The 23881-nt window shown below is 46.7% G+C and overlaps 1 protein-coding gene and 1 long non-coding RNA gene across 2 annotated transcripts in view; one reads left to right on the top strand and one right to left on the bottom strand.

Annotated features, from left to right (window-relative positions):
- Positions 1-16336, bottom strand: part of LOC106732446 (uncharacterized) — a 50139-nt gene extending 33803 nt beyond the window's left edge. The window contains exon 1 of the long non-coding RNA XR_016347037.1: positions 16261-16336. This is a non-coding gene — a long non-coding RNA (uncharacterized LOC106732446). The remainder of the gene's footprint in view (positions 1-16260) is intronic.
- The window catches only part of SLC9A8 (solute carrier family 9 member A8), a 67064-nt gene continuing 59449 nt past the window's right edge, over positions 16267-23881 (top strand). Inside the window, exons 1-3 of the mRNA XM_006129459.5 lie at positions 16267-16397; positions 17793-17971; positions 22393-22473. Coding sequence (XP_006129521.1) covers positions 16384-16397; positions 17793-17971; positions 22393-22473 — 274 coding nt within the window. The 5' untranslated portion in view covers positions 16267-16383. The remainder of the gene's footprint in view (positions 16398-17792; positions 17972-22392; positions 22474-23881) is intronic.

The following is a 23881-nucleotide window of genomic DNA, read 5'->3' as shown; positions in this document are numbered from 1 at the left end:
AGTGCTAAGCCTCTCTCATACTGGATTTCTTCCTGTGCATCCCTTAAATTTGCCCATCTCCCCTATCTCAGCTTGAAAGAGCAAGGACCCCATTCCAGACCTTTATTTAGGGCAAGAAAAGCCATGTGGTGTTGGAAAGTGATGTATCTAGATGTAAAAAATGGTCTGTGTGCAGTGTACTAGAAGTGATTTGTGCGCTGTGTGTTAATGAGAGCTGTGCTTCATCAGCAAAGCCATTGCTGTATCAGGAGGAATAACAGAGATAGCCTAAGGAGCAGGACATTCTACTGGTGAAAGCTGCAGAAATGTGTCCTTAAAAAAATCCTCTAATAAAAAATGGGCTGAGAGCATGAAGTTTGGTAGTTAGAGCAAGAGGCAACACACTGAGGTTCTTATTCCTAACTCTGCCACTGATTTGCTGAGTCACCTTGAGTAAGTGACTTGACCTCATTTTATCCATTAGTAACAATGCTCCAGAGGTAACGTGGTCTAGCGGATGGCTCATTGGCCTGAGATGTAGAAAACTTGGTTCTGTACACTGGCTGTAGACTAGTATATGGCACAATGGAGCTCTCATTGAATGGGGCTCCTAGGTTATACTGAAGTATGTAAATACATTCTCATTAATTGTTGGTATTTACAATGGAGACAGAAGCAATAAGCCTCAGTGGGTCAATGAGACCTGCCCTCCAAGTGAAGATGGGAAAAGGCTGGTGGAGATGTGGTTTATGCAGCATTCCATCAGCCACCTGCCAATAAACCCTTCCCTCTACTGTCCCCCCTATTAATAAACATACCTCAACTGTGACCAGTATTAAAGGGAATTTATGCCCCAGGGGCCACTGTTCTTGGCCATTCTGCTGAGCCTGCCAACCCAGGAGTGATATGATAGCACCCCTGAACAATGTCCCCTATCTGTTCCCTTTGGATTCCTATTGAGCTGGGTATGTATCAGTTTTATTTTTTCTTATTTTATGACTGATAAATATTGACTCTGCTGGTACATCTTGCCCAACACTGCCCACAGCCCATAAGGTGTGAATTATTTACATCTACAGCTGTCCTGTGTAAACTCAACATTTATCACTTTAAAATACACACATTAAATGAAAAGCAAGAAAGCAAGCAACTGGACTCCAAAGTACCTAACAACTTCAAACTAACTAATAAAAAGGTGCCGAAGAAGTGCTATCTGATCTGTTCAGGGAACATTTTAAAACATCAGTCAGTCTGAGAGAATCTTCCCCATCTTCCTGAAAGCAATAAAGCAGGTACATTCCATGGCTGTCTCTTCCCCTTCCTTCTTTCAGTGGCATGCACAGTCTTCCTCTCTATAAAATGCATCCTGAATTCAATAGTGAAGATCATACATCATCAATTCACTCAACATATATTGAGTTCGCTCCTTCTCAAGCCCTCTCTCAAGTGTGTGTGTGGAGGCGGGGGGAGAGAATAAAATAGGAAGCTACAGTCAGATGATCTACTGACAAATAGGCTATTTCACAACAGCTCACTGGCATCTATCGTGTCTGGCATGGGTCTGACAGCATTTGAGGAGCTGCTGTGAGTCTGATCCTGAGGGATGCTGAAAACATATCGGGGCACTGAGCACCTCTGAGAAGAAAGCATTATATCAATACAAGGATGGATGCTAGAGCACTTTTGGTATAATTCCTCTATAAACTCACAGGTGTGCAAGCAAGGGATGTGGACCATCTGAGGCCCATTTAGGTTCTGATGTTACATATCATCTTTAGAACACACAACAGATTTTGCCTGCCAAGTGGGCCAGCATCCCATTTTGCACTTGCAGCTCCAACAACCAGTCACTGTCCTGCATGTGCAAAAGTGGGCACCCTTAATCAGATGCTGACATGAGGTCAGCTGAAAATGTAATCCGTGTACTATCTTCACTCAAAGTACATGTTGAACCTCCCTAGTCCAGCACTCTCTAGTCTGGCAACATTTATTTTATTTATTTAAATATTTTTACCCCACCTTTCTATTTAAAATATTCAAGGCGGCTTACAAGAACAAACAAAAAAAATACAAATATATATAAAAATTTAAAATATGAGACCTCAGAGGGACATAACCAGCTAAAATCATATAGAGTGGGGGAACACACACATACAGACTCAAACATTAATAAAAGCATGAGTAAAAAGGGTGGCATTAGCCTGACGCTGAAACAACGCGAATATCCAGAGGAAGAGAATTCCACATCCTGGGAGCAAAAGCTGAGAATGCCCTGTTCCTTGTAGATGTTAATCTTATCTCCACAAGTGGGGGAACACGAAGCAAAGCCTCCCCAGCTGACGTCAATCCCCGGGCAGGTTCATATGGGAGAAGACGGTCCGTCAGATACCCTGGACCCAACTCATTTAAGGCTTTATAGGTCATAACTAAAACCTTAAATTGAGCCCGGAAACATACTGGAAGCCAGTGCAGTTGCCGAAGCACTGGCATAATGCGCTCCGTATAACTAATGTTAGTTAAAACTCAAGCAGCCGCATTCTGGACCAGTTGAAGTTTCTGAAGGCTCCTTAGAGGCAGCCCTACATAAAGTCGGGATGTAACAAGAGCATGGATCACTGTGGCCAAGTCATGTTTGTTCAGTAAGGGTCGCAGCTGGCGGATCAAATGAAGTAGCACAAAGGCACTCCTGACCACCGAAGAAATCTAATTTTCAAATGTTAAAAAAGGGTCCAGGAGGAGAGTAATCCCGTCCAGGAGGAGAGTAACCCCGTCCAGAACAGGTGCCATGCCACATTCACGAACAGATGCCTCCTGATCCACAGGACCTCAGTATTATCTGGGTTCAACTTCAGCTTATTTGACTTTGTCCAAACCATCACTGCCTCCAGACACGGATTTAGATCAGTCACCGCCACACCTGGTTCTAATATCACAGGGAAATAGAGTTGGGTGTCATCTGCATATTGATGGCACCGTCCTCCAAAACTCCTTATGACCTCTCCCAGCGGCTTCATGTAGATATTAAACAGCACAGAGGACAAGATGGAACCTTGTGGGACCCCATAGCATAATCGCCACGGGGTCGAATAGCAGTCCCCTAGCTCCACCTTCTGAAAGCGTCCTGACAGGTAGGACCGGAACCATTGCAGAACAGTGCCTCCAATACCCAATTCCGCCAGGTGTCCCAGAAGGATATCATGGTCAATGGTATCAAAAGCCGCTGAGAGGTCTAGGAGAATCAACAGGGATGCACTCCCCTTGTCTATCTTCTGGCGTAAATCGTCTACCAGGACGACCAAGGGTATTTCAGTTCCAAAACCAGGCCTAAAGCCAGACTGAAATGGATCTAAGTAGTCTGTTTCTTCCAAGAAAGCTTGGAGTTGCAGCGTCACTGCCCGCTTGAGTACCTTGCCCAAGAAGGGAATATTAGCAATTGGGCGATAGTTATTTAAGTCATGTGGGTCCAGGGAGGTCTTCTTGAGTAACGGTTTTATCACTGCCTCTTTCAAGGCATCAGGAACCATACCAGATCTAAAAGACGCATTAATAATCCCCTGGACACAGCCAGTTATCCCTTCCTGGCTAGATTTAATAAGCCATGAAGGGCAGGGGTCAAGTGAGCACGTGGTAGGTCGCACTCCTCCAAGCACCTTGTCCACATTCTCAGTCTGCAATAGCTGAAACTGATCCAGAGAAAAAAGACTGAGTGGTGCATTCAACACAGTCTGTACCCCACTTGCACAGCAACCAGAGTCTAAATCCAACCGGATGCGGGCGATCTTATTTGCAAAATGCTTTGCAAACAGATTGCAGTGGGGGGCCAAAGGCTCCTCCATTTCATCATGAGTGCCAGACTGCAACAGGCCCCGCACTATTTTAAACAATTCCACTGGATGGCATTGTGCAGACACGATACGGGTGGAGAAGCAGCTTTTCTTCGCTGTCAGCACCACCACAGAGTAAGCTCGCAGTTCAGCTCTAACCCGCAGTCGATCAGACTCAGCTCTAGTTCTCCTCCAGCGGCGTTCTAGCTGTCACACAGACTGTTTTGCTGCCTTCAGCTCCCCAGAAAACCAGGGAGCAAACTTGGCTTGACTAGTCCGAAGAGGGCACTTAGGAGCAATCATATCAACTGCTCCGGCTACCTAGGTGTTCCATGTATCAACTAGGGTATCTACAGGACCATTTGCCATAATGGCTGAACAATCCCTCAGGGACCTCAGAAAACCCTCCGGATCCATCAGCCTCCAAGGGCAGATCATCTTAATTGGTCCTCTGTGGAGGGGAAGGTCAGCAGATAGTCTAAACTTGACCAAGTAGTGATCAGTCCATGACAAAGGGAGTGTAGCCACATCCCTTATCCCAAGAACTCTATCACCCTTAGTCCAAAAACCAAATCGAGTGTATGACCTGCAACATGTGTTGGGTCAGTTATTTCTTGGGATAATCCTAGGGTGGTCATGGTATCCATAAAAACTTGGGCCGGACCAGACAGAACAGCCTCGGTGTGGATATTAAAGTCCCCCAAGACCAAAAGCCTCGGCACCCCACCTCCCCGACCATTAAGCTGTGGCTGATGCTGTACTGAGAACCCAGCCGGGCACAACTGGGAAAGGTCGACGCCTCCCTCCACTCTCAGCCAGGTCTCAGTGATACAAGCCAGGTCATCTCCTCCCAGCTGTCTTCTGGGATACTGACCTGGCATTCAGCAACAGCACCCTTAGGGCCGATCACCAGGTATTAATGTTCCCAAAATTTTTAAGGCTGGGAATAGGACCGGAAAAAGGAATAGCACATAACTGTCTAAACATCATTTCCCTTGGCTGGATCATACTTCTAGATCTTCCCTTACCTGTCACAACCACCACGATGCCATCTGAGCCCTCCTCCTTAGGCACCCAATCTGTGCCAAACCACATATTGGCGGTTGGGGTGGGGGGGGGGAGCAGAACAAACACACACCTTCAATTTGGGTAGCTAAAGGGAACTTCCTCTCACCAAGAACCCTCGCCTACCCTCCTTGCTCTCACCAGGGACTGAATAGGCCACCACACAACCAAGTGTGCTGCTCACACTAGCACACACAAAATGCATACTCAATTATAATCTACCATCACAGCACACACCCTTGCCCTTGGACTCCCACAAAAGGGCAGCGCCCCTTTTGGGCAGTCCGCCGGCAGTGGCCCACTACCAGGGCCCAGCCTCCTAGCTTTAAGGCTGCCCCGGTTATGGCTGCAGGCAACACCTGCAGCTCAAAGGTCTGAGTCCTGATGGGCAGGCCTCTCACTCAGGAGCTAGGTGGTAACAGCTGTGCAGCAACAGCTCTGCCTTCTGAGGTCTAGCATCCGTGGTCCAGCACTGGTTAGGTCCTCAGGGTGCTGGACTAGAGAGGTTTAATCTGTAATTCATTTGACTTATTTTTTCCCTTTGCAGAGCCCAGATAACATGGTTAAAAAAAAAATCTGATAAATACATGATATAGAAAGGGTCAACTTCAGCTATTAACTTCACTGATGTATATATCGCAGGTTTTTCTATGCCTCCAATTACCACAAACTTTAATACATTTATCTGCACAACACCTCGTGAGGTAGAATTATCTCCATTTTACAGTGGAGAACTGAGCCACTGAAAGGCCAAGTGACATGGCCCAGACCACACAGGACATTTGTAACACAGCAGAAACTTTACTTTCAGCTTACTAAGCCCAGTGCTACTACCTTAACCACTGGTCTATCCTCTCTTTCTTCCAGAGTAAATCTACAGAAACTCTGCAGACTGCAGCTAGTTATCTCCACATTTACACTGGTACAACTGAGGGAAAAAATTATTCTATATCTTCAGATTACTTATTTCTCCCAAGCTTCCAGTGCACAGTTATGTATGGTAAGTTACTCGTGTATGGCTGCTCTTAATATGCCACATAGTTATATATTTAGGCTACTCACATTATTCAAGAACTAAAATTAAATACAACAATACCAACAGCCACATCATTTTGGATGAGTTTTAAACAATTATGAAATTTCTGAGGTCTTTTAAAGAAAACATTTCAACACACACATTTGTCTGAAGATGCTCATTAGACACACATCAAAAAGCCATAAAAGAAAAGTCTGCAGAAATTCCTCCTGCAAAAAATGATCAGTTTGTGTTTTGCCAGTTCTCTCAGAGCATGAAGAGCCCATCTGTGCAATTATGCCAGGCTAGCATTTGATTCAGTTACTGTCAGTGTCACTAGCAGTTTGTTTTTGTCCTTCAGTGATGTCTCCAGATCAAAATAGAAAGCAATGTGTACATTCCACTTATGAATCAAGGACAGGAAATAAAGACTGACTTTCTGCCATGGAGCATTTTGCAGTTAGGAACCCTCTGTGGTTTGGTTCCTGGCTATCTGAGCAATGACCAATGAGGTCATCTGAGTTAACTCTGCTAGCAATGTATACCTTTAAAGGCTGAGACTTGACTTCAACTGAGCTATAATAATTTACACCAGTTCAAGTTCTGGCCTGGAAACTATAAACCAATGGGGGGCAACCTGCATGCAATTTGTCAGACTATTTACCTTGTATCTGCAGGTACGGCCACCCACAGCTCCCACAGGCCATAGTTTGCCATTCCTGGCCAATCAAACCTGCAGGAAGCTTTCATTGCCCACCACTGCTATAAACTCTGTATTTCCCTATCTCCAGTGTCCCTCCATTTCCCATACACAAACACCCTATATGCCTCCCCTGGTGCCTTATTCCTCTTCCAGGTCCCTCTCCTCTGCCCATATTCCTTGACCTGATTTCCTATGATCCTGGGTTTCCTGCCCACATTGCAAACCTCCTTCCATTCCACATCAGCACATGCTTCTGCTTCCTTCAGAGCCTACCAATACTAAAGCTGGGTGCATGCCTACATGACACCTTTCTACGTGTCTCTGATTTTCTATTCTCTGTTCAGGTCCCCCCACTCCTCTGTTCTCCACCCTTTTATTCCTTTCCCATTTCCCATCCTTTTATTTCCATTCCCGAATTCTTGTCCCACCATGTTTCCTGTGGTCTTCTGCCCCCATAGGCAGTGAGATAAGGACCTGGAGGAGCCCCAAGGCAGCCCCAGCAGAGCCAACCCAATCTGCTCTGGGGAAATGTCACAGAGTCTCTTGATTCAGACACTTTTGCTATGCCCCATGCAGGTTCCAGGGCAGCTGAGGCAGCCAAGTAATAAATATTGTTGCCTCAGCTACCCTGGAACCTGCATGAGGCATATCAAAAACATCTTTGAATCAAGAAACACTTTTCCAAGCCCTTTTAAATCAACCGTGTCCCTGGGCAATTGCCCTCTTTACCTCCCCACCATCAGCAGGCATGGCTGGTTGGGAGAGGAGAGCCCTTCACCTAGAGCTCGCTGATGCCAGTGAAGAGAAGGCTGGGAAGTGTCCTCCTCTGGCCCCTGATCTGAGGCAGCCTGCCTGCACCCCAAACTCCTCATCCCTAGCCCCATTCCAAAGCCCACACCCCAATCCTCTGCCCAGCCTTACCCCACAGTCCTCACCCTGCACTTAGCTTATACAGAAGGGGGAGATTTGAACCCATTCTGGGCATCACCAAAAATTATACAAACCTGCTACCCCCACCCACTTCTACCTCATCTGAGTTAAACAGCTATTGCTAAACTGACTTCCTGCTATGTTAGTGGTAGGAAATCTGTGGCCCACGGGCCACATGCAGTCCACTGGGACTCCACATGTGGCCCACAAACGCCCCTGCCTGGCCCTCTCCTCCACGAGCCTCTTGCACACTGGGGCACCAGAGTTCCGCACTTCCTACACCTCCCCACTTCTTCCCAGCACTTTTGGAGGAGCCACAAGTCATCTGATTCACGCCCCATTCCCGCTCTTCTCCCTCCCTCCCAGAACTAGATTCACAAAAGTGCTGGGAGGGAGGAGAAGGAGGAACAGATAAGTGTGGAGCTACAGTCCCCAGTGCACAGGAGGTGGGTGAGGAGAGGGACAGATGGGGGGCCACAGGGTCACTGGTGAAACCCCAGTGGGCTGCAGGTTGCGGTGGCTCATTGACATGAAGGAGGGCCACTCATGTGACCCACCCACTATTTGTGGTTACCTGTCCCTGTTCTAGTACTGATCTTGCACTTTAGACACATTTAAATCCCTTTTTATTAAAGGCTCATTTTCTCAGCAAAGCTAAAAAACAATGTGGATCTTCTGGGTCAGTGCTTACAACCAGGGATATGTATAACCCTAGGAGCATGCAGAAATCTTCCAGGAGGAACATCAACTCATCTAGACACTTACGTGGTTTGACAATAGGCTACCTAAAAAGCACTACCAAAAACTAAAATTTCATACTGACAAAGACTTGATTATATTGCTCTATATACTATATACTGAAATACAAGTACAATATTTACATTCTAATTGATGTATTTTATAACTGTATGGTACAAATGAGAAAGTAAGCATTTTTTCAGTATGAGTGAGTGGTGGCACTTTCGTATTTTTATGCCTGCTATCGTAAGCAAGTCATTTTTAATGAGGTGAAACTTGCCAGACAAATCAGCCTCCTGAAAGGGATACAGTACTCTGGAAAGTTTGAGAGCCACTGGACTTGTTCACACCAGTCAAGAAATATGATAACTCTAAAAAAAAAACCACTAGAAAATAGTAAACTATAGCTAAATTTTCAGACTACCATGGCATGGTCCTAGAGCCTGTGGCAGGCACAACTCAGGTGACAGGGAGGGGAAAGCAGCAAAAGAGGCTATAACATATCTTTGTTTCACACCAGTCCTAGGGCCACTGGATGACTGAAGGATGCTTTTCACTGGGTCAGTGCCTATGGCTCCCAAGAACCATTCCAGCAGCCAAGGATCACCAGAGCACACCCTAGCTATGTCCAGCAGCACTAGCCATGTCCCCTTTTCTCAGGGTGTGCTTACAGCACAAGGTTTTGGGGTGGGTAACATATGAATCCTAATGATGATTCTAAGGCTTTGCCTTACTACACAGCTTATATGTTGCTAAAAATTGGGCAAAGCAGCCACTATTATTTCCACCCCCACTGAGCGGCATTAACTTTGTACTTCTCACACCAGCACTTGTTGTCAGCAAACCATTTTTTGGGGTGGGGGAGGGGGAGTATCATTTTAACTCCTCTGAACAACAAAAGTAATGTTCAGTTGCCAGGGTAGACATAGGCTATTCCAAGGGTGGGCAATAATTTTTGCCCAGGGGCCACTTCAAAAAATGTTTGAAGTAGTCTCGGGCCACCCGGAAGGGGTGGAGCTACCCCCACCCCCAGACCATGAATGGTCTGGGGGTGGGGGAGCCCCTTTGCCCCCCTTCTCACTAGGCACCCATGTCCTGGAAGAGGCTTGGCACGCTCCCCTACTCCTAGGCCAATCAGGGTCTGGGGGCTGAGGAGCATGGGAAGCCTCCTCCCACTCTGTGAGGAGCACGTGGCACTTCTAAGTGCCACGGGCTACTCGCAGAGCTGGGGAGGGCGAAGGAAGCTTCACGCAACTCCCCCGCCCCCAGACCCTGATTGGCCTGGGGGCGGGGGAACGCGTGAGGCCTCCTCAGCTCTCCTCCCTGTCCCTATGAGCAGCATGCAGCACTCCACATGCTCCGTCAGGGTGGGAGGAGGCTTCGCGCACTCCCCCACCCCCAGGCCCTAATTGGCCTGGGGGCAGGGGAGCAGCAGGGCCTCCGCGGGCCGGATCCACCTGTTTGGCGGGCCGGATCCACCCGCTTGGCGGGCCACATCCGGCCTGCTAAGGCCCTTTTGCCCACACCTGATGTAGACCTTATAAATCAAGATTTTAGTATTCATCATAAGCTTCTCGTTCTTTCATGCTCATTTTTGTGAGATACCAAAGTTGGTGGCTGCCTTCCCAATAGGTATGTCCAACTCCTCATCCAATGACAAATTCTTGTTGTTAGTAGCTCCCAGGTAACAAAATGAGTCCATAGTTTGGAGACTGATATCACCGAGTGTAATGGAAGGCTGGCATTCTGTGCTTTGCCATTTAGTTATTGTCCTTTTCACACTAACAGTAAGTGAAAAAGTTCGATATGCATCTTGGAAGCTATTTAGGAGTTCTTGTAGGTGAATTTCATTATCAGAGACAAGAGCAGCAGTAGCAACAGTAGAGGAATTCTCTCAGGTCAACTCTTCACACCTTAGTCTTTATTTTCAGTCTGGCATGCTTGAACAGCTTGCTGTGAGATCTCATATGAAGGTAAGCATGATCTTCTATATTTTAAAATGCTAGATCAAAAATTACCAAGAAGAATATTCCATGCAGCATAGGTGTCGAGAAACATCCTTGTGTTACTCCACTTTTTATCTAAAAACTTTTAGAGAAGTTTATTTTAAATTGCACTGTGCTTTGCATATTGACATGGAAAGATTGCCACTCACATGTCCTGAGGAACTTGTCCCTTTCCAACACTGAAAGAGGAAACTATATATAGAAAAAGAGTTGGTTTTCTGTATTTCTGCTGGAATGTAGTCTTTTCCAGTTGTTTTCCCAATAACAAGCCTTATCCAGCTCTTCAATGCTTGGTTCTTGAACAAGCACAATCAGTATATCAAACTTCAAGGTATCTTTAAGTGTGTTATCAGCAATGTCATTAGTAGGATAGTATAGCTCTAAATAATTTTCTGCTCAACCCGCCATCTGCTGTGATTTGTCTGTCAAGATGTCACCATCTTTAGATCTGATAGGAGCTACTTTGGATATTGTTGGTCCAAGAGCTCTTTTAATGCCATCATACATGGTTCACAGATTTCTAGCATCTGCTGCAGATTGTATACTGTGGCATAGGTTTATCTAGGACTTATTAGCACATTTCCTTGAAACTTTCTGCAATTACCCTTTTGCTTTTCACAGGTTTTTTAAGGATAAAGGCATAGGCTTCTGTGACAGAGAGATTGTACCCTGCACTGAAGAAGGGGGAGGGGGTTAAGACTCTGTGGGCAGAGGAAGTGCTGGAACAGTATAAGAGACAGCGGAGAAAACCAGTCAGGGGGGACTGCCAGAGGGGAAAGAGCTCAGGTCGGAGCTCCTGAGCTGCCCGTGCAGCAGCAGCAGCCGCTGCCGCCGCCCCAGAACCAGCGACCCTGGCAGAAGCTGCCACAGCCACCCCAGGAGCAGCGACCCCCAGCAGCAGCCGCTTCAGCCACAGCCCCAGAGACAGCCCCGACCAGAGAGTCATCCACCATCCACGAGGGTCAGATCCACTGAGCAACACCGTGAGAGCTGAGCGGTTCACTGGGGACAGTAGGAAGTGGCCCAGGGTGGAGGATTGTCCTCTGGGAGCTCAGCGCACTTCAGATAGCATCCCCGATGAACAGGTAGTGAAATCCTCCACTGCCAACAAAGCCCTGGGCTGGGACCTGGTGGAACAGGAGAGCCTGGGTCCCCCTACCACCTCACCCCCCGGTACCCTGCTCCCTAACAGCCTGGGGAGATTTACCTGTGGATTAGACTTCTAGGATAGAGTAACTCCAAGGGTATGTCTACACTGCCACCCTAGTTTGAACTAGGATGGCTAATGTAGGCATTCGAACTTGCAAATGAAGCCAGGTATTTAAATATCCCGGGCTTCATTTGCTTGTTCCCGGGCGCCACAATTTTTAAATGCCCCGTAGTTGGAACTACCTGCCCACTGTTATACGCGGCACGGACTAGGTAGTTTGTATTAAAGCTCCTAATTCGAACTACCATTAAACTTCCTTGCAGGAGGAATAATGGTTGTTCGAATTAGGAGCTTTAATTCGAACTACTTAGTCCGTGCCGTGTGTAGCCGCGGGCAGGTAGTTCGAACTATGGGGCATTTAAAAATGGCAGCGCCCGGGAACATGCAAATGAAGCCCGGGATATTTAAATCCCGGGCTTCATTTGTAAGTTCGAATGCCTAGTTCAAACTAGGGTGGCAGTGTAGACATACCCCAAGACAGAGGAGTGTGTTTGGGGACTAAGCCTGCAGGACTGCATTTGCCCTGCAGAGAAGGGACATTGCCCCCAACCTTGGGGCATTTTGACTGTCAAGGGATCCAGCCCCTTGACAGCATCTCAATACGTTTTGCATAAGCTTCTTTCTTTGCTTGAAAGAATGGTTGCAACTCCTGCTCATAACATTCAAACCAGTCTTGTTTTCTGGGTTTTTTTGGACCAAATGTATTAAGCCAGATTTCAGAAATCCTTTTCTGCTGAGATTTCCACATTTTCACTGAATCACCTTCAGCATTTTTAGGTAAGCACTGGCAAGGGACTTGTTAAATTTTGCACACAATTTAGGCTCACATTTTCAGAATATTTATTTGAATATGACCTTTGTTCTTAGCGTTATATATCAATGTAGGGCATATTATTACTCTGAGTATAATTAGTGAGTGGTCTGTATCACTATCTGTGCTATGACAGGAATGAGTGTTGGGAAATCATTGGGAAATCCTCAAAGTACAGCGTGCACACTAAGCTGAAACTATACCACAGCTGTGTTCTTCCAGTGCTTCTCTATGGAGCAGAATGTTGGCGCATGATACAACGAGACCTTACTAAATTGTCTACATTCCATACCAAGAATCTTAGAAGAATAATCAGGATATTTTGGCCAAATAAAATTTCCAACGAAGATCTACTGTCTCAGTGTAAGCAAGAAGACATGGCCACTATAATTATGAAAAGACGCTGGCGATGGATAGGTCATGTGTTACGAAGAGAAGACGGACCTATTACGAAAATTGCACTCCACTGGAAACCAGATGGGAAGAGAAAGAGAGGAAGACCAAAAACAACCTGGCGCCGAACGGTAGAACAAGAATTAAAAGACCATCATCACACTTGGGGAACAATAGGCGCTTTGGCCTGCGACCGACAGAAGTGGAAGGACTTTGTTGCTGCCTTATGCGCCATTGGCGTACCGGGCAGTAAGTAAGTAAGTACATTGAAGATTGCATCTTCAAGTCAGCACCATGTCAAATTGGTGTCTGTGGCCAGATCTTGGATGCCACCAGTATATTTTGTGCTGAGGTTTGTCACAAAAATAGGTTATTATAGTCCAAAGTTTATATACAGCACACAATTCTAGAAGCTGTTGACTATTTTCATTCATTTTTCCTATTACATGGTGTCTTATACAAGAAAGCCAGGCTTCATGGTTAGAACCAACTTTGGCATTAAAATAATTGAGCAGAAACAGCTTACCTTGTCTTGGGATCATGTTACAATCAGGTTCATTGTTTAAAGTTGGTGCAAAAATATTACTTATACTAACTGATCCACACAAAGTATGGAGTTGCAGTATAGTAATCTTCTCTCAGACTTAGCAATTGTTTGTATCATTCTCAGAAGGGTGTTCTTCCTTCTGAATCCTACCTCATGTTTTCCTTTCCAAAAGAATGTAATTTTTTCCCCTGATGTAACTTACATCAGCCAGTCTAGTCACCTGTAACCCTGCAATTAACAACATTTAAGTAGTGTTCAGTTCCTGTTTGATTAGAGCTATCTTTCTAATACAATCTGTCTTTTCCAGGTCATATGTCATACATGAGCAGAGAGTCTTGATGTTCCAACTTCCAAGTCTAAAAATATGGATTGCTTTTTTATTTTGTCTGGTACTGAATTTGCAGTTTGCATTTGGATTTTATCCTAGTCTCATGTACCCGAAAAGGCAAAGCAGACTGTGGCAGGTCAGAATCCTTCAAGCCGGGGGCTACTCAGCTTTAGGTGAGTGATATCTGACCAATGCAGTACAATGACTTCTCCCAATGATGAAAATTACCCCTAGCACTGGGTTCTACACCAGTTGAGCTGGCTTATAATTGGTAAATTGCAGCTTCCCATGTTTTCCTGTAGGAGCAAGCAACAAAATGTGCCCTCTCCATTTGTGACAAAGACGTAGTACTCTCTGCATATGCCTATATGTGATGGGGCTGCAGAGCCCGCTGGCGCAGGCCCCACCATGGGCCCCGAGCCCCGCACTGCAGCTGATCCGGCAGCGGCTCTGTGGGGGGAGGCGGCGGTGGCGCGCCAGACATGCGCTGCCTGCTCCAGGGCGGCTCCACAGAATCCTCCCGAGGCGAGTGATGACATCACGGCCCATGCCGCGGGCCGGCCGGGCATGACGTCAGAAGACGGCACGGCATTTAAAGGAGGGCCTGGGAAGCCCCAGGGGGAGAAGGAGGTAAGCGAGGAGATAAGAGAGGAGGAAGAAGGGAAAGAAGAAGCAGAGGAACAGGGAGCAGAAGCGCCCCTCAGTCGGGACGAGAGGCCGAGCCCTTCATTTCTGGCCCCCTCGCTGTGGGGGAGAGGCAGCATGAGGGGAAGGCCATAAGAGAGGAACAGGGAGTAAAAGGAGCCAGGGAGGGAGAAGCCCAGGTCGATGCGGGGCGACCGCGGGGCGGACGCTGAGACCGGATGGCACGGAGGAGAGGAAGTGACCCAGGACTGAGCGGTGGAGCCAGGAAGCTGCTTGAGGGTTGGTGAGTTACGGCACACCCCACCAAACAGGCAGGGAAGCGTGTTCCTGTCCTTAGGGTCCTGGGTTGGGACCTGGAGCGAGGGTGGGCCCAGGTCCCCCGCCACACCGCCCCTCAACTGTGCAAGTAAACTCCAGGGAAAAGTCAAAGCTGCTCCATCTAGGGCCAAGGAATTGCATGAGTTGCCAGAAGAGAGTTTATTAAACCTCACTGTTGTCTGCCTTCGGGGCTCTATTAGAGATTTTCTGTCTGGATTTGTTCCCTTAGACTTATGCACTCCCGTGCTAACCCACAAGACACTGGGGACAGAAGCAGGTAGTATCATTTACTGTCATCTGATAGGAAGCAGAGCTTAACATGCAAAGTTTGATCTGACCTGAATAATAATCATAATTATACTGGGGTTCCAACTACAAAAAGATCTCAAAAATGCACCCAAAATGCACATATGCCTGCATGAACAAACCCAGCCATTTTCTTGAGGCACACATATTGGAAAGTGATATGTCCTTAGATTCCCAACAGGAGTTAAGAGCCTTACAATGGAATATCATGGAAGTGGAACAGTACTTATATGGACCCCTGTCACCATAGTATCTCACTTCCTTACAATCTTTAATGTATTTATCCTCACAACACCAAAGTGCTATCATCCCTATTTTATAGATGTGTAACTGTGGCACAAGTTAAATGACACTGGTCACACAGGAAGTGTGAGGCAAGGCAGAGGACTGAAACTGAATTTCCCATGTCCCAGGCTTATGTTCTAACCATTCAGTTGTCATTTCCCTTTCTTTGGGCACAATTTGGTGACATTTGGATGAATTAAAGAAATTTTCACCCATGTTTTGATACTGATTTTGAGAAACAGTTTTCTGATTCAGCTTGGCAGTAGTTTGATACAATTATATTGATAGACCACTGCGCTTTGGTTTAGCATCAGGATGACCGAACCATTCTGACCTAGCAGGGAGATATTTTGCAGTGATGAAGTACCCCACTTGAGCATTTAAACATCAGCGGTACTTCCCGATGCAATCACGGCAGCAAAACACCATGTCTTGACATCGAAAATGACATGGCGCCATGCTTCCAGTCACAAGAGTGTCCGTGTCACTGGATGGAAGTCCCGCATGAGGAGGCCTGGCAAGGCAGAGATGTTTTTTACGCAGCAGCATTACATGTAGATGCGGTGTGAGAGCACAGCGCTGGCAGGGCTACACACAACCACGCCATCAGCTGACGCAGCCTTGCTTGCCAGCACTTTCAATTGTAGGGAGAAAGTCTGAGGCGATGCTGTTTTCTTACAGCCCCAGCTCTTCCAGGCATGTGATTACACCCCAAGCTCGACTGTCATTGAAGAGTTGTGTCCCCCCCACCCCCACACTCCTCTTGGCGGCGGTGGAGCACGCTCTGTAAACCGTGCCGTGTTCTAACGCCTTGGATGGCAATAACAGGAACCCCCACGGCTGTTATGAAATCTCGGGATTCCGACGGGAGGGGAACGGATGACGACAAGATGACACAGCACGATGCCATGGCAACCGCATGAGGAAACGGCTCGATGCTGTGGCAACCGCACCAGGGCACAACGCACTGGCATGACGCCGCGTCAGCCTCCCCTCCCCCCGCGGGGCGATAGCGCTCACTGTTACGGGAAGTACAGTTCCCACGCGTCATATGAAACCACCCCGGGTCACGTGAGCTGTTCTCGTACCTTTTCTGTGTCCGTTACACCCAAGCCTCCCCTCTTACGCATGCTCGCGCTTCCCGCCCTTTCTCTCACCATAGAGTTGTCGCGAGCACGGCCGCTGCCGCCGCTAGAACCCGGAAGTCGGAGGTGCGCTGCCCCTGGCCCCGCCCCGAGCCTGAGGAGGACTCAGGTGGGAGGGGCGGGGCGAGCGGCACGATGGCGGAAGTGGAGTGAGTTGACTCTTTCTAGGGACGCGGGGAGGGAGGGGACCACTCCCCACCAGGGCGCCCCTCAGTCGGGACGAGAGGCCGAGCCCTTCATTTCTGGCCCCCTCGCTGTGGGGGAGAGGCAGTGTTGATAACCACCCCACCCTTCCCAGCTCCAGTGCCCGGCCTTATCCGGCGAGTGTACGGCTGAGACCTGCCCCCTCCAGACCAGCGGGCCCTAACGTCGCTGTGGGGGCCCTGGCACCCGCTGCAGATATCGCCAGACTCCCCCTCCCCCCGAAATGGGCCAGTCCGCTGCTGTCACCTTAGCGCAGTCCCTGTGAGCCCATTCCCCCCCCCCCTTGAAACAGCGTGGTCTGGTCCCCCTAGATCAGTGTTTCTTCAACGTTTTAAGACCAAGGAACACCAAACAATCTTTGTTTTTTAATGAGGAACACCGAGGATTTTTTGCTGAGCCAAAAAAAATAAGGGTGGCCATTTTGAACCCTGTTGTTCTCTGCAGCACGCCTCCGACTGCCTTGCGGCACACGGGTGTTCCCCAGAACACGGTGTAAGAACCACTGCCCTAGAGCCAACCCTCACTTTTGTACAGGCGTAATGAGCCCTTCCCAGCACAAATTTAATCAAGAGGCAACTCTTGGAGGCTCCTTTGAGCAGGTTGGGGCCGGCCCCTTCCCATTCCTTGAGGTGTGAGTGAGCCAGCCTGCTCTGCCAGGTGTGTTTTGTTTTACAGTTGAGGTTTGGCATGATCACAGCCCAATATTTGGCTAGGACATGCACAGTCAAATGATTGCCAGGCAGTGCTGGTGCAGAGGGGTTTATCTTTAAAGGTATCATTAGGGAAATAGTAAGATACTATTGAGGGCATGTAAAGAGCATCCCAGTTTTAACATGGTAATAAGGCAAAGAACGTTCATCAAATATCTTGATGCAGTATTTGATGTATATGGGGAGGTTCCATCATAATATTGCCACTTTGCCTAGTATAGTAGTATGCAAATGCAACATCTTGGCACTCCATGGAGATGTCTTATTTATATTACAGTAGATTTGTTCCACTGGACAAACTAAATAGGATGAGTCCCTGTCTACACTGCATAGCTTCCATTCATCTGTGTACAAAATCCTAGCTCCAGTGCAGATTATGCTTTGCAGGCAGTGGGGGGGAGAGGGGGAGTCAGCAATACATTATTCAATGAGCCTGAAATCCTAGTACTTGTATATGGGCCCATGATTAGGAACCACTTCTATAAGACAACTTTTTGTAATACTTTCTAATTCTGTTGCCAAAGTAACTTGCTGATGATGAGTTTTGTTTTTAATCTTTCAGTAGTTTTGTGCTTCCCCACAATGTCCAGCTTTTGCTAAGTCTAATAGTTTTCTCTATTGCCATGACAGGTTTTCAAATGTCACCCATGAAGTCTTCAATGTCACCCTCCACACCACACTGTCTGTTACTACTAAGCTGGTGGTTCCTACACCTGCCAAACCTATCCTTCCAGTACAAACTGGAGTCGAAGCTCAGCAAGAGGAGCAATCTAGTGGCATGAGTATATTCTTTAGTCTCCTTGTATTAGGTGAATATTGAACTGAAAAATCTCTTATTGTTCACCATTGTGTTTGAGTTACATCTGAAACATTTGTAAGATGCTTGAGTCCTGGGGATACAGAGCTTTTTTTAGTGTGGTGCTGCATTTCTCCTGCAAACCTCTAACCATAAAAGCTTATCAAATAGGTCCAGTTTTTTAGAAAACATTTTCAGAAAGATAAGCTTCTGGAACTGGGTATTTGTGGAATACACTTGAAAAGGAACAAGAAACCTTTACAGACCTCACCACATTCTGCTCCAAGTGCAAGGCATGTTTCTTTGACCTTGTCTTCTCTAACATAAACACTTAGCAATGTGTGTATATGTTTGTCTGTGTGCTACTAAAACAAATATTGTATTGTGCACAGTTTTTGCATTTGTGAGAGGATAAGGGATGAGAGTACACATGGCAGTTATTAGTCACATCTCTTAAAGCACTTTTGGAAGGTGTTGAGCTATGGTGAAAAGTACTGTGGAAGTACCTGTATTGAACTTTCATATGCAGTTACCACAAATATACATTAATCAGGTAACTGTAGTGCAGATTGGTACAATTATCCATAGGCATTGTACACTTCCTCAACTTGAGCACTAATTTTGCACATGGAGTTGCAAATCCAACTTTTCTGAATGTGTCATCAGTAAGGCTGTCTGTTTAAAACTTTTTGATAAATAGTGTTAATCGGTGTTTGTCTAGTGTAAACTATATGGCAGTCAAAGCTGTAACAACACCATTTCGGTAGAGTGTTTAAGGGTTTTGTCCTACTTCTTGCTTTAGTAAATACAAGCAAAGAGGGAGACCTGTAAACAAATCACAGTAAGAGATCCTTTCTGAAAAAGTATGTAATGTTGGTTCTTCAGTATATTTAGTTGCCTACTGTTGCAATGTTGATATGTGGCTTGTGTCATAAACTGAGTAGGAAAGCATGTGTGTTTGTGTCATAACAGTAGATATTATTGTTCCACTTGGAAAAAATCCTAAATGTGTCATCTCCTTGAAAGTAATTTGTAATAAATGCAGCAAAAAGAAAACCCAGTTCTTTTGATATATGCACAGTTCTCTCTGATATTCTCGCTGTGACCACTACCAAATTGATGAGAGTAGGTATTAAAAATCAAAACAAAGTGTAATAGATGAGAAAAAGCCTTGAAGTTTCAAAGAAAAATGTTGAATGTTGTGTGTGTTAAATTGAATTTAACAGGCTTATTCATGGTAAAGTTTCTGCACGTTTTCCTATGGCCAACAGTAGGGCCACAACTCTTGGCTTAATTTCTGGCCCTAGATTTCTGCAGCCTGCGTTACCTATTAAGACCAAATCCCAGTTTAACTTCAGTACTTTGGCCAAAAGGGCCTATCTTTATAATACTACTTTAAATTGTATGCAGCAGTTCAGTTGATAAACATAGTCCTCTCCTCTAATCTGTGGTATGTGCCCTTAATCTGTTTTGCCTTTCTTGTGTGACACTCAAACCCTTCACAAAAAGTTACAGATTTTCTTGTCAGTCTCTTGACTGCTTCATGTCATGGCTCCTAAGACTGTGCAGCCAGAAACTTGTCAATTACCGGCTAGACATTGTTGCCAAAGAACAGGAACCAAATAGCTATGGAATTAGTTACCAATGTATCAATTATTATAATATCTGTACTGGAAAAGGTCCATTCTCTGAACCTACAGTTACACCACAGGATTTATTTGTCAAAAGAATAAAAGTAATAAGATGCTGGTATTTGGCTCCGCTAAATGGACATTGTATGATTTAATAAGGCAGTGGTAAGAGCTTTACATTTCCAGAGCATTATATAAACATTAATTGTCCATATTTTATCATGAGGTAGATGATATACCCATTTTATAGTTATGAAAACTGAGATATAGAACGTAAGTGATTTGCCCAGAGCCAACACTTGCCATCAACGAGCTAATTTTACTGTATACTTCAGGAACTTCTGCTTCTACTTCAGGAACTTCAGGGACTATCACCTGTAAATTTACTAAATGCAAAGCATGCTGCATGTGCAGTGCCTAGCAATATGAGTGTAACAGTGTGCAGAATACTGAATGCAGTGATTTGACTTCCATTTCTGAACATTATAAGTAAACTTCCAATAATCCTGGCACCTTTAGGACCCAGTGGGTGCCGGATTATCAGATAGGCTGGACTATCAGAAGGGGGGGACTGAGGGGTGGTGCTATGGGACCAACCCAGCACCCCAGCTGCTCTGCCCCGGGTGTCCCCAAGTCAGCCGCTGCTGAAACTGACCAGCGGCTGACTTGGGGAAGCCCGGGGCAGAGCAGCTACAATTGTCCGGCTGCCTGGAGCACTTCCGGGTTCGAAGGTAGTTCCGGACTAGCAGGAGTGCCAGACCACTGGATGCTGGACAACTGGAGTTTTACTGTATAGGGAAAGTCCTTTCCTGTGATACAAAGGACAATAAATGACAAGTACAGCTCATGCTGTTTATACTTGAAAATCATTATTTTCAGTGAGGCTATACTCCAAAAGAATACTACATAAAATAAATTATCTGATTGAAAGCTATACTCAGCTCTTAGTCAGAAACACATAAGAATAGCAGATTGGCCACTTGAATAAAAACTGTTCCATAGTAGCAAAGATGAGTTGCTAAAGCTTAACATTAGTAAGAGTAGCTCAGAGAAGCTTTTTTTGGTTCTGGTGTCAGAAACTGATTTTATTGCAGGAGCCTTGTGGAGGCTGGAAATTGAATTGGCATAAGACCTTCCCTTCTCCCTCCTCTCCCTTCCTCCCCCTCGTCCCCAAGTGATTATTTGACACAATAAGGTAGGGGAATGAAGACAGACTTAGTGATTACTTTTCTGCTTTATCACAATTAGCTTGATCAAGTACAGGCAGTCCCCGGGGTTATGTGCAAGATAGGGACTGTAGGTTTGTTCTTAAGTTGAATCTGTATGTAAGTCGGAACTGGCGTCAGCTGCTGCTGAAACTGATCAGTTTCAACCGCGGCTGAATCTGGATGCCAGTTCTGACTTACATACAGATTCAACTTAAGAAACCCAGGCGTCCCCAAGTCAGCTGCTGCTGAAACTGATCAGCGGCTGATTCCAGGAAGCCTGGGGCAGAGCAACCCAGCAGCACCCCATCTGCTCTGCCTCAGGCGTCCTGATTCAGCCGCTGCTGAAACTGACCAGCAGCAGCTGAATCAGGACTCCTGGGGCAGAGCAGCTGGGGTGCTGCCGGGTTGGTCCGGAGCAGCGCTGAGGGACCAACCCAGCAGCCCCCAGCTGCTCTACCCCAGGGGTAGGCAAGAAAAGCCTGGTCTGCTGGGGGGGGGGCACTAGCTGCTTCCCCACCCCCCCCGAGCAGACCAGGGAGACGGGGGTGGAGACGCCCAAGTCCTCCACGGCTTTGCTCCGTCTCCCTGGTCTGCTGACCTGGGAGACATGGAGCAAAGCCACAGAGCACGCGGGCAGCGGGAGAGTCCAGGCGCGCCGCGCTGTCCCACTGCTGGCGTGCTCCGAGGCTTTGCTCCCCATCTCCCTGGTCTGCTGGTCAGACCAGGGAGACGGGGAGCAAAGCCTTGGAGCACGCCTGTAGCGGGACAGCCCGGGCGTGCTTGAGCTGTCCCCCTGTGGGCGTGCTCCAAGGCTTTGCTCCCCGTCTCCCTGGTCTGCAGGGAGACGTGGAGCAAAGCCTTGGAGCACGCCCGCAGCGGGACAGCCCGGGCGCACTTGAGCTGTCCCCCTGCAGGCGTGCTCCGTGGCTTTGCTCCCCGTCTCCCTGGTCTGCAGGGAGACGTGGAGCAAAGCCTTGGAGCACGCCTGCAGCGGGACAGCCCAGGCGTGCCTGCGCTGTCCCGCCGCCGGCTTCCCCCGAGGCTTTGCAAAGCCACGGGGGAAGCCAGCGGCGGGACAGCCCAGGCACGCCTGGGCTGCCCTGTAGCCCCAGCCCCTCCGTGGCTTTGCTCCGCGTCTTCCTGGTCTGCAGACCAGGGAGACGCAGAGCAGTTTTTCTTGCCTCGAGTACACGGGCGGCGGGACCGTGAGGTCCCGCAGTCCGTGTCCTCCGGGGCGAGAAAAGCCGTGTTCGTAACTGCGGATCCGACGTAAGTCGGATCAGCGTAAGTCGGGGACTGCCTGTATCAAACCAAGTCTAAAGGCACGATGTTGGGATTAACAGCTCCTTAATTTGATCCAACCCCTGTTAATTTGTGTTGGTTGTATGTGTATGTTCCTTTTCTCCCCTGATCAATTCATGTTTTAATTATTTAACCCATTTCTAGCAATCATTGAAATATCTGATTACATTCAGATGTATTTTAATTTACTAAGAAAGTTTACAATTTGTATTTGTGAAACGTTGTTTAGAAGAATGTCTTTTTTCTGTTTTACCATTTACATATTTTAATACTATTTTATTTCTTCCCCACAGCTATCTGCATCATATTGGTGCACTTACTGATAAAATACAGACTGCATTTCTTGCCAGAGAGTGTAGCTGTTGTTTCTTTAGGTGAGTATTTCTATGACTGCACTCTTAACATTTTTGGAGAAAGCTTGATTATGTTTTTATGGTATAATATTTTTAGGTCAAAATATGAGTTAAAAACACGGGTGTCCTCTTTGACTGGTATGACAGTGCCTGAAGCTAAGGATGTCAGTGTGTAGTTGACTATACGATCAATGGATAAACCTAGGCTCATCGGTTTATCTTGTTGACTATACACATTCCTGCCCTCCTTGCTGCTGGAGCAGGTGCTGAGGGGAAACTGGCTTAAAAGCAAATATCCAGTTCTGCCTTTGGTGCTGAAGTTAGATATAAGCAAATGTGCTGTGGCAGTCACTGAGGGAGAATTCATAGCACAGTAGAACAGTTGTTTTTATAATAGCTTTTCTGCCCATGTTCAGCTTCTTAATTGTTAGTTCCTTTTGCTCTAAGCAATTTCCAGCCACACTTTTTCTTATAGAGGGCAGGAGATGAGTGTGTTCTCTGGATCAGATTCTGATCTCCCTTACACACAAGTAGAAGTAATTTGCCAAGTAATTCCATTGAAGTTAATGAAGTTACTCTGATACAACAACAATGGAAGATCAGAATTGGGCCCTTGGTTTATCATTGAATGGTTATTCATTTCTTGAGACAATAAAGATTATTTACAACAAGGATCTGGATGTAAAGTTACCAAAGGAATGACTTTTGGCCTTTCTGACTATTAACTTTCTGGTTTGCGCTTTGAAGAGTAACATAATATTAAATCTGCTCTGATAAAATTGTAGTCATTAAACTAACTAGTAAGGAAGAACAGTTTTAGCATTTGCTACAAAACCAGGTGTGTTATCGCTATGATCGAAATGAACATGAAGGTTTTTTCATTCCTCAGCCCTCCAAGCTAATACGCTATGAATTCTGTATGGACATCTGTCCTTTCTTTTTTTTATGGTAATCATAGTGGTGTCTTGCATGTTACATAGCTTGAACTAACTTGTATTCATTAAAGTCATAAGCTTTGTATAGTTTGTGCTTCCTCCTCCATTTGGGAAGGCTAGTCCTCTGCCCTGCCCCTTTTGCCCAAGACCCTGCCCCAACCCCATCCCTTCTGCCTCCCATTATTACTCTCACCAGCTGGCACACTGATGCTATCCTGAACCCTGGCCATCCTCTTAGTAGGGATGTGAATGGTTAGCCATTAAGCATCACCCTTACCAGCTGATGCTTACCGGTTACAGTTAACCATTGGCCCAGCCAGACTGGAGCAGTCCCCCGCCCGTTGCGGGCATTGGGCTGTTCCAATCTGTTCAGGCCCTCAACATGGCATGTTGGGCCCAGCTAGGCTAGAGCAGCCCCTGCTTGGGAGGGGCTAGGCTTACCACATCATGCTCCGTTTAAGCACTTGACCAGTTAAGCAAAATGTTTAACTGGT

Source organism: Pelodiscus sinensis, chromosome 17 (genome assembly GCF_052426305.1).
Source record: "Pelodiscus sinensis isolate ZL-2025 chromosome 17, ASM5242630v1, whole genome shotgun sequence".
Classification (NCBI taxonomy): domain Eukaryota; kingdom Metazoa; phylum Chordata; order Testudines; family Trionychidae; genus Pelodiscus; species Pelodiscus sinensis.
This window is presented reverse-complemented; position numbering and strand designations above follow the sequence as displayed.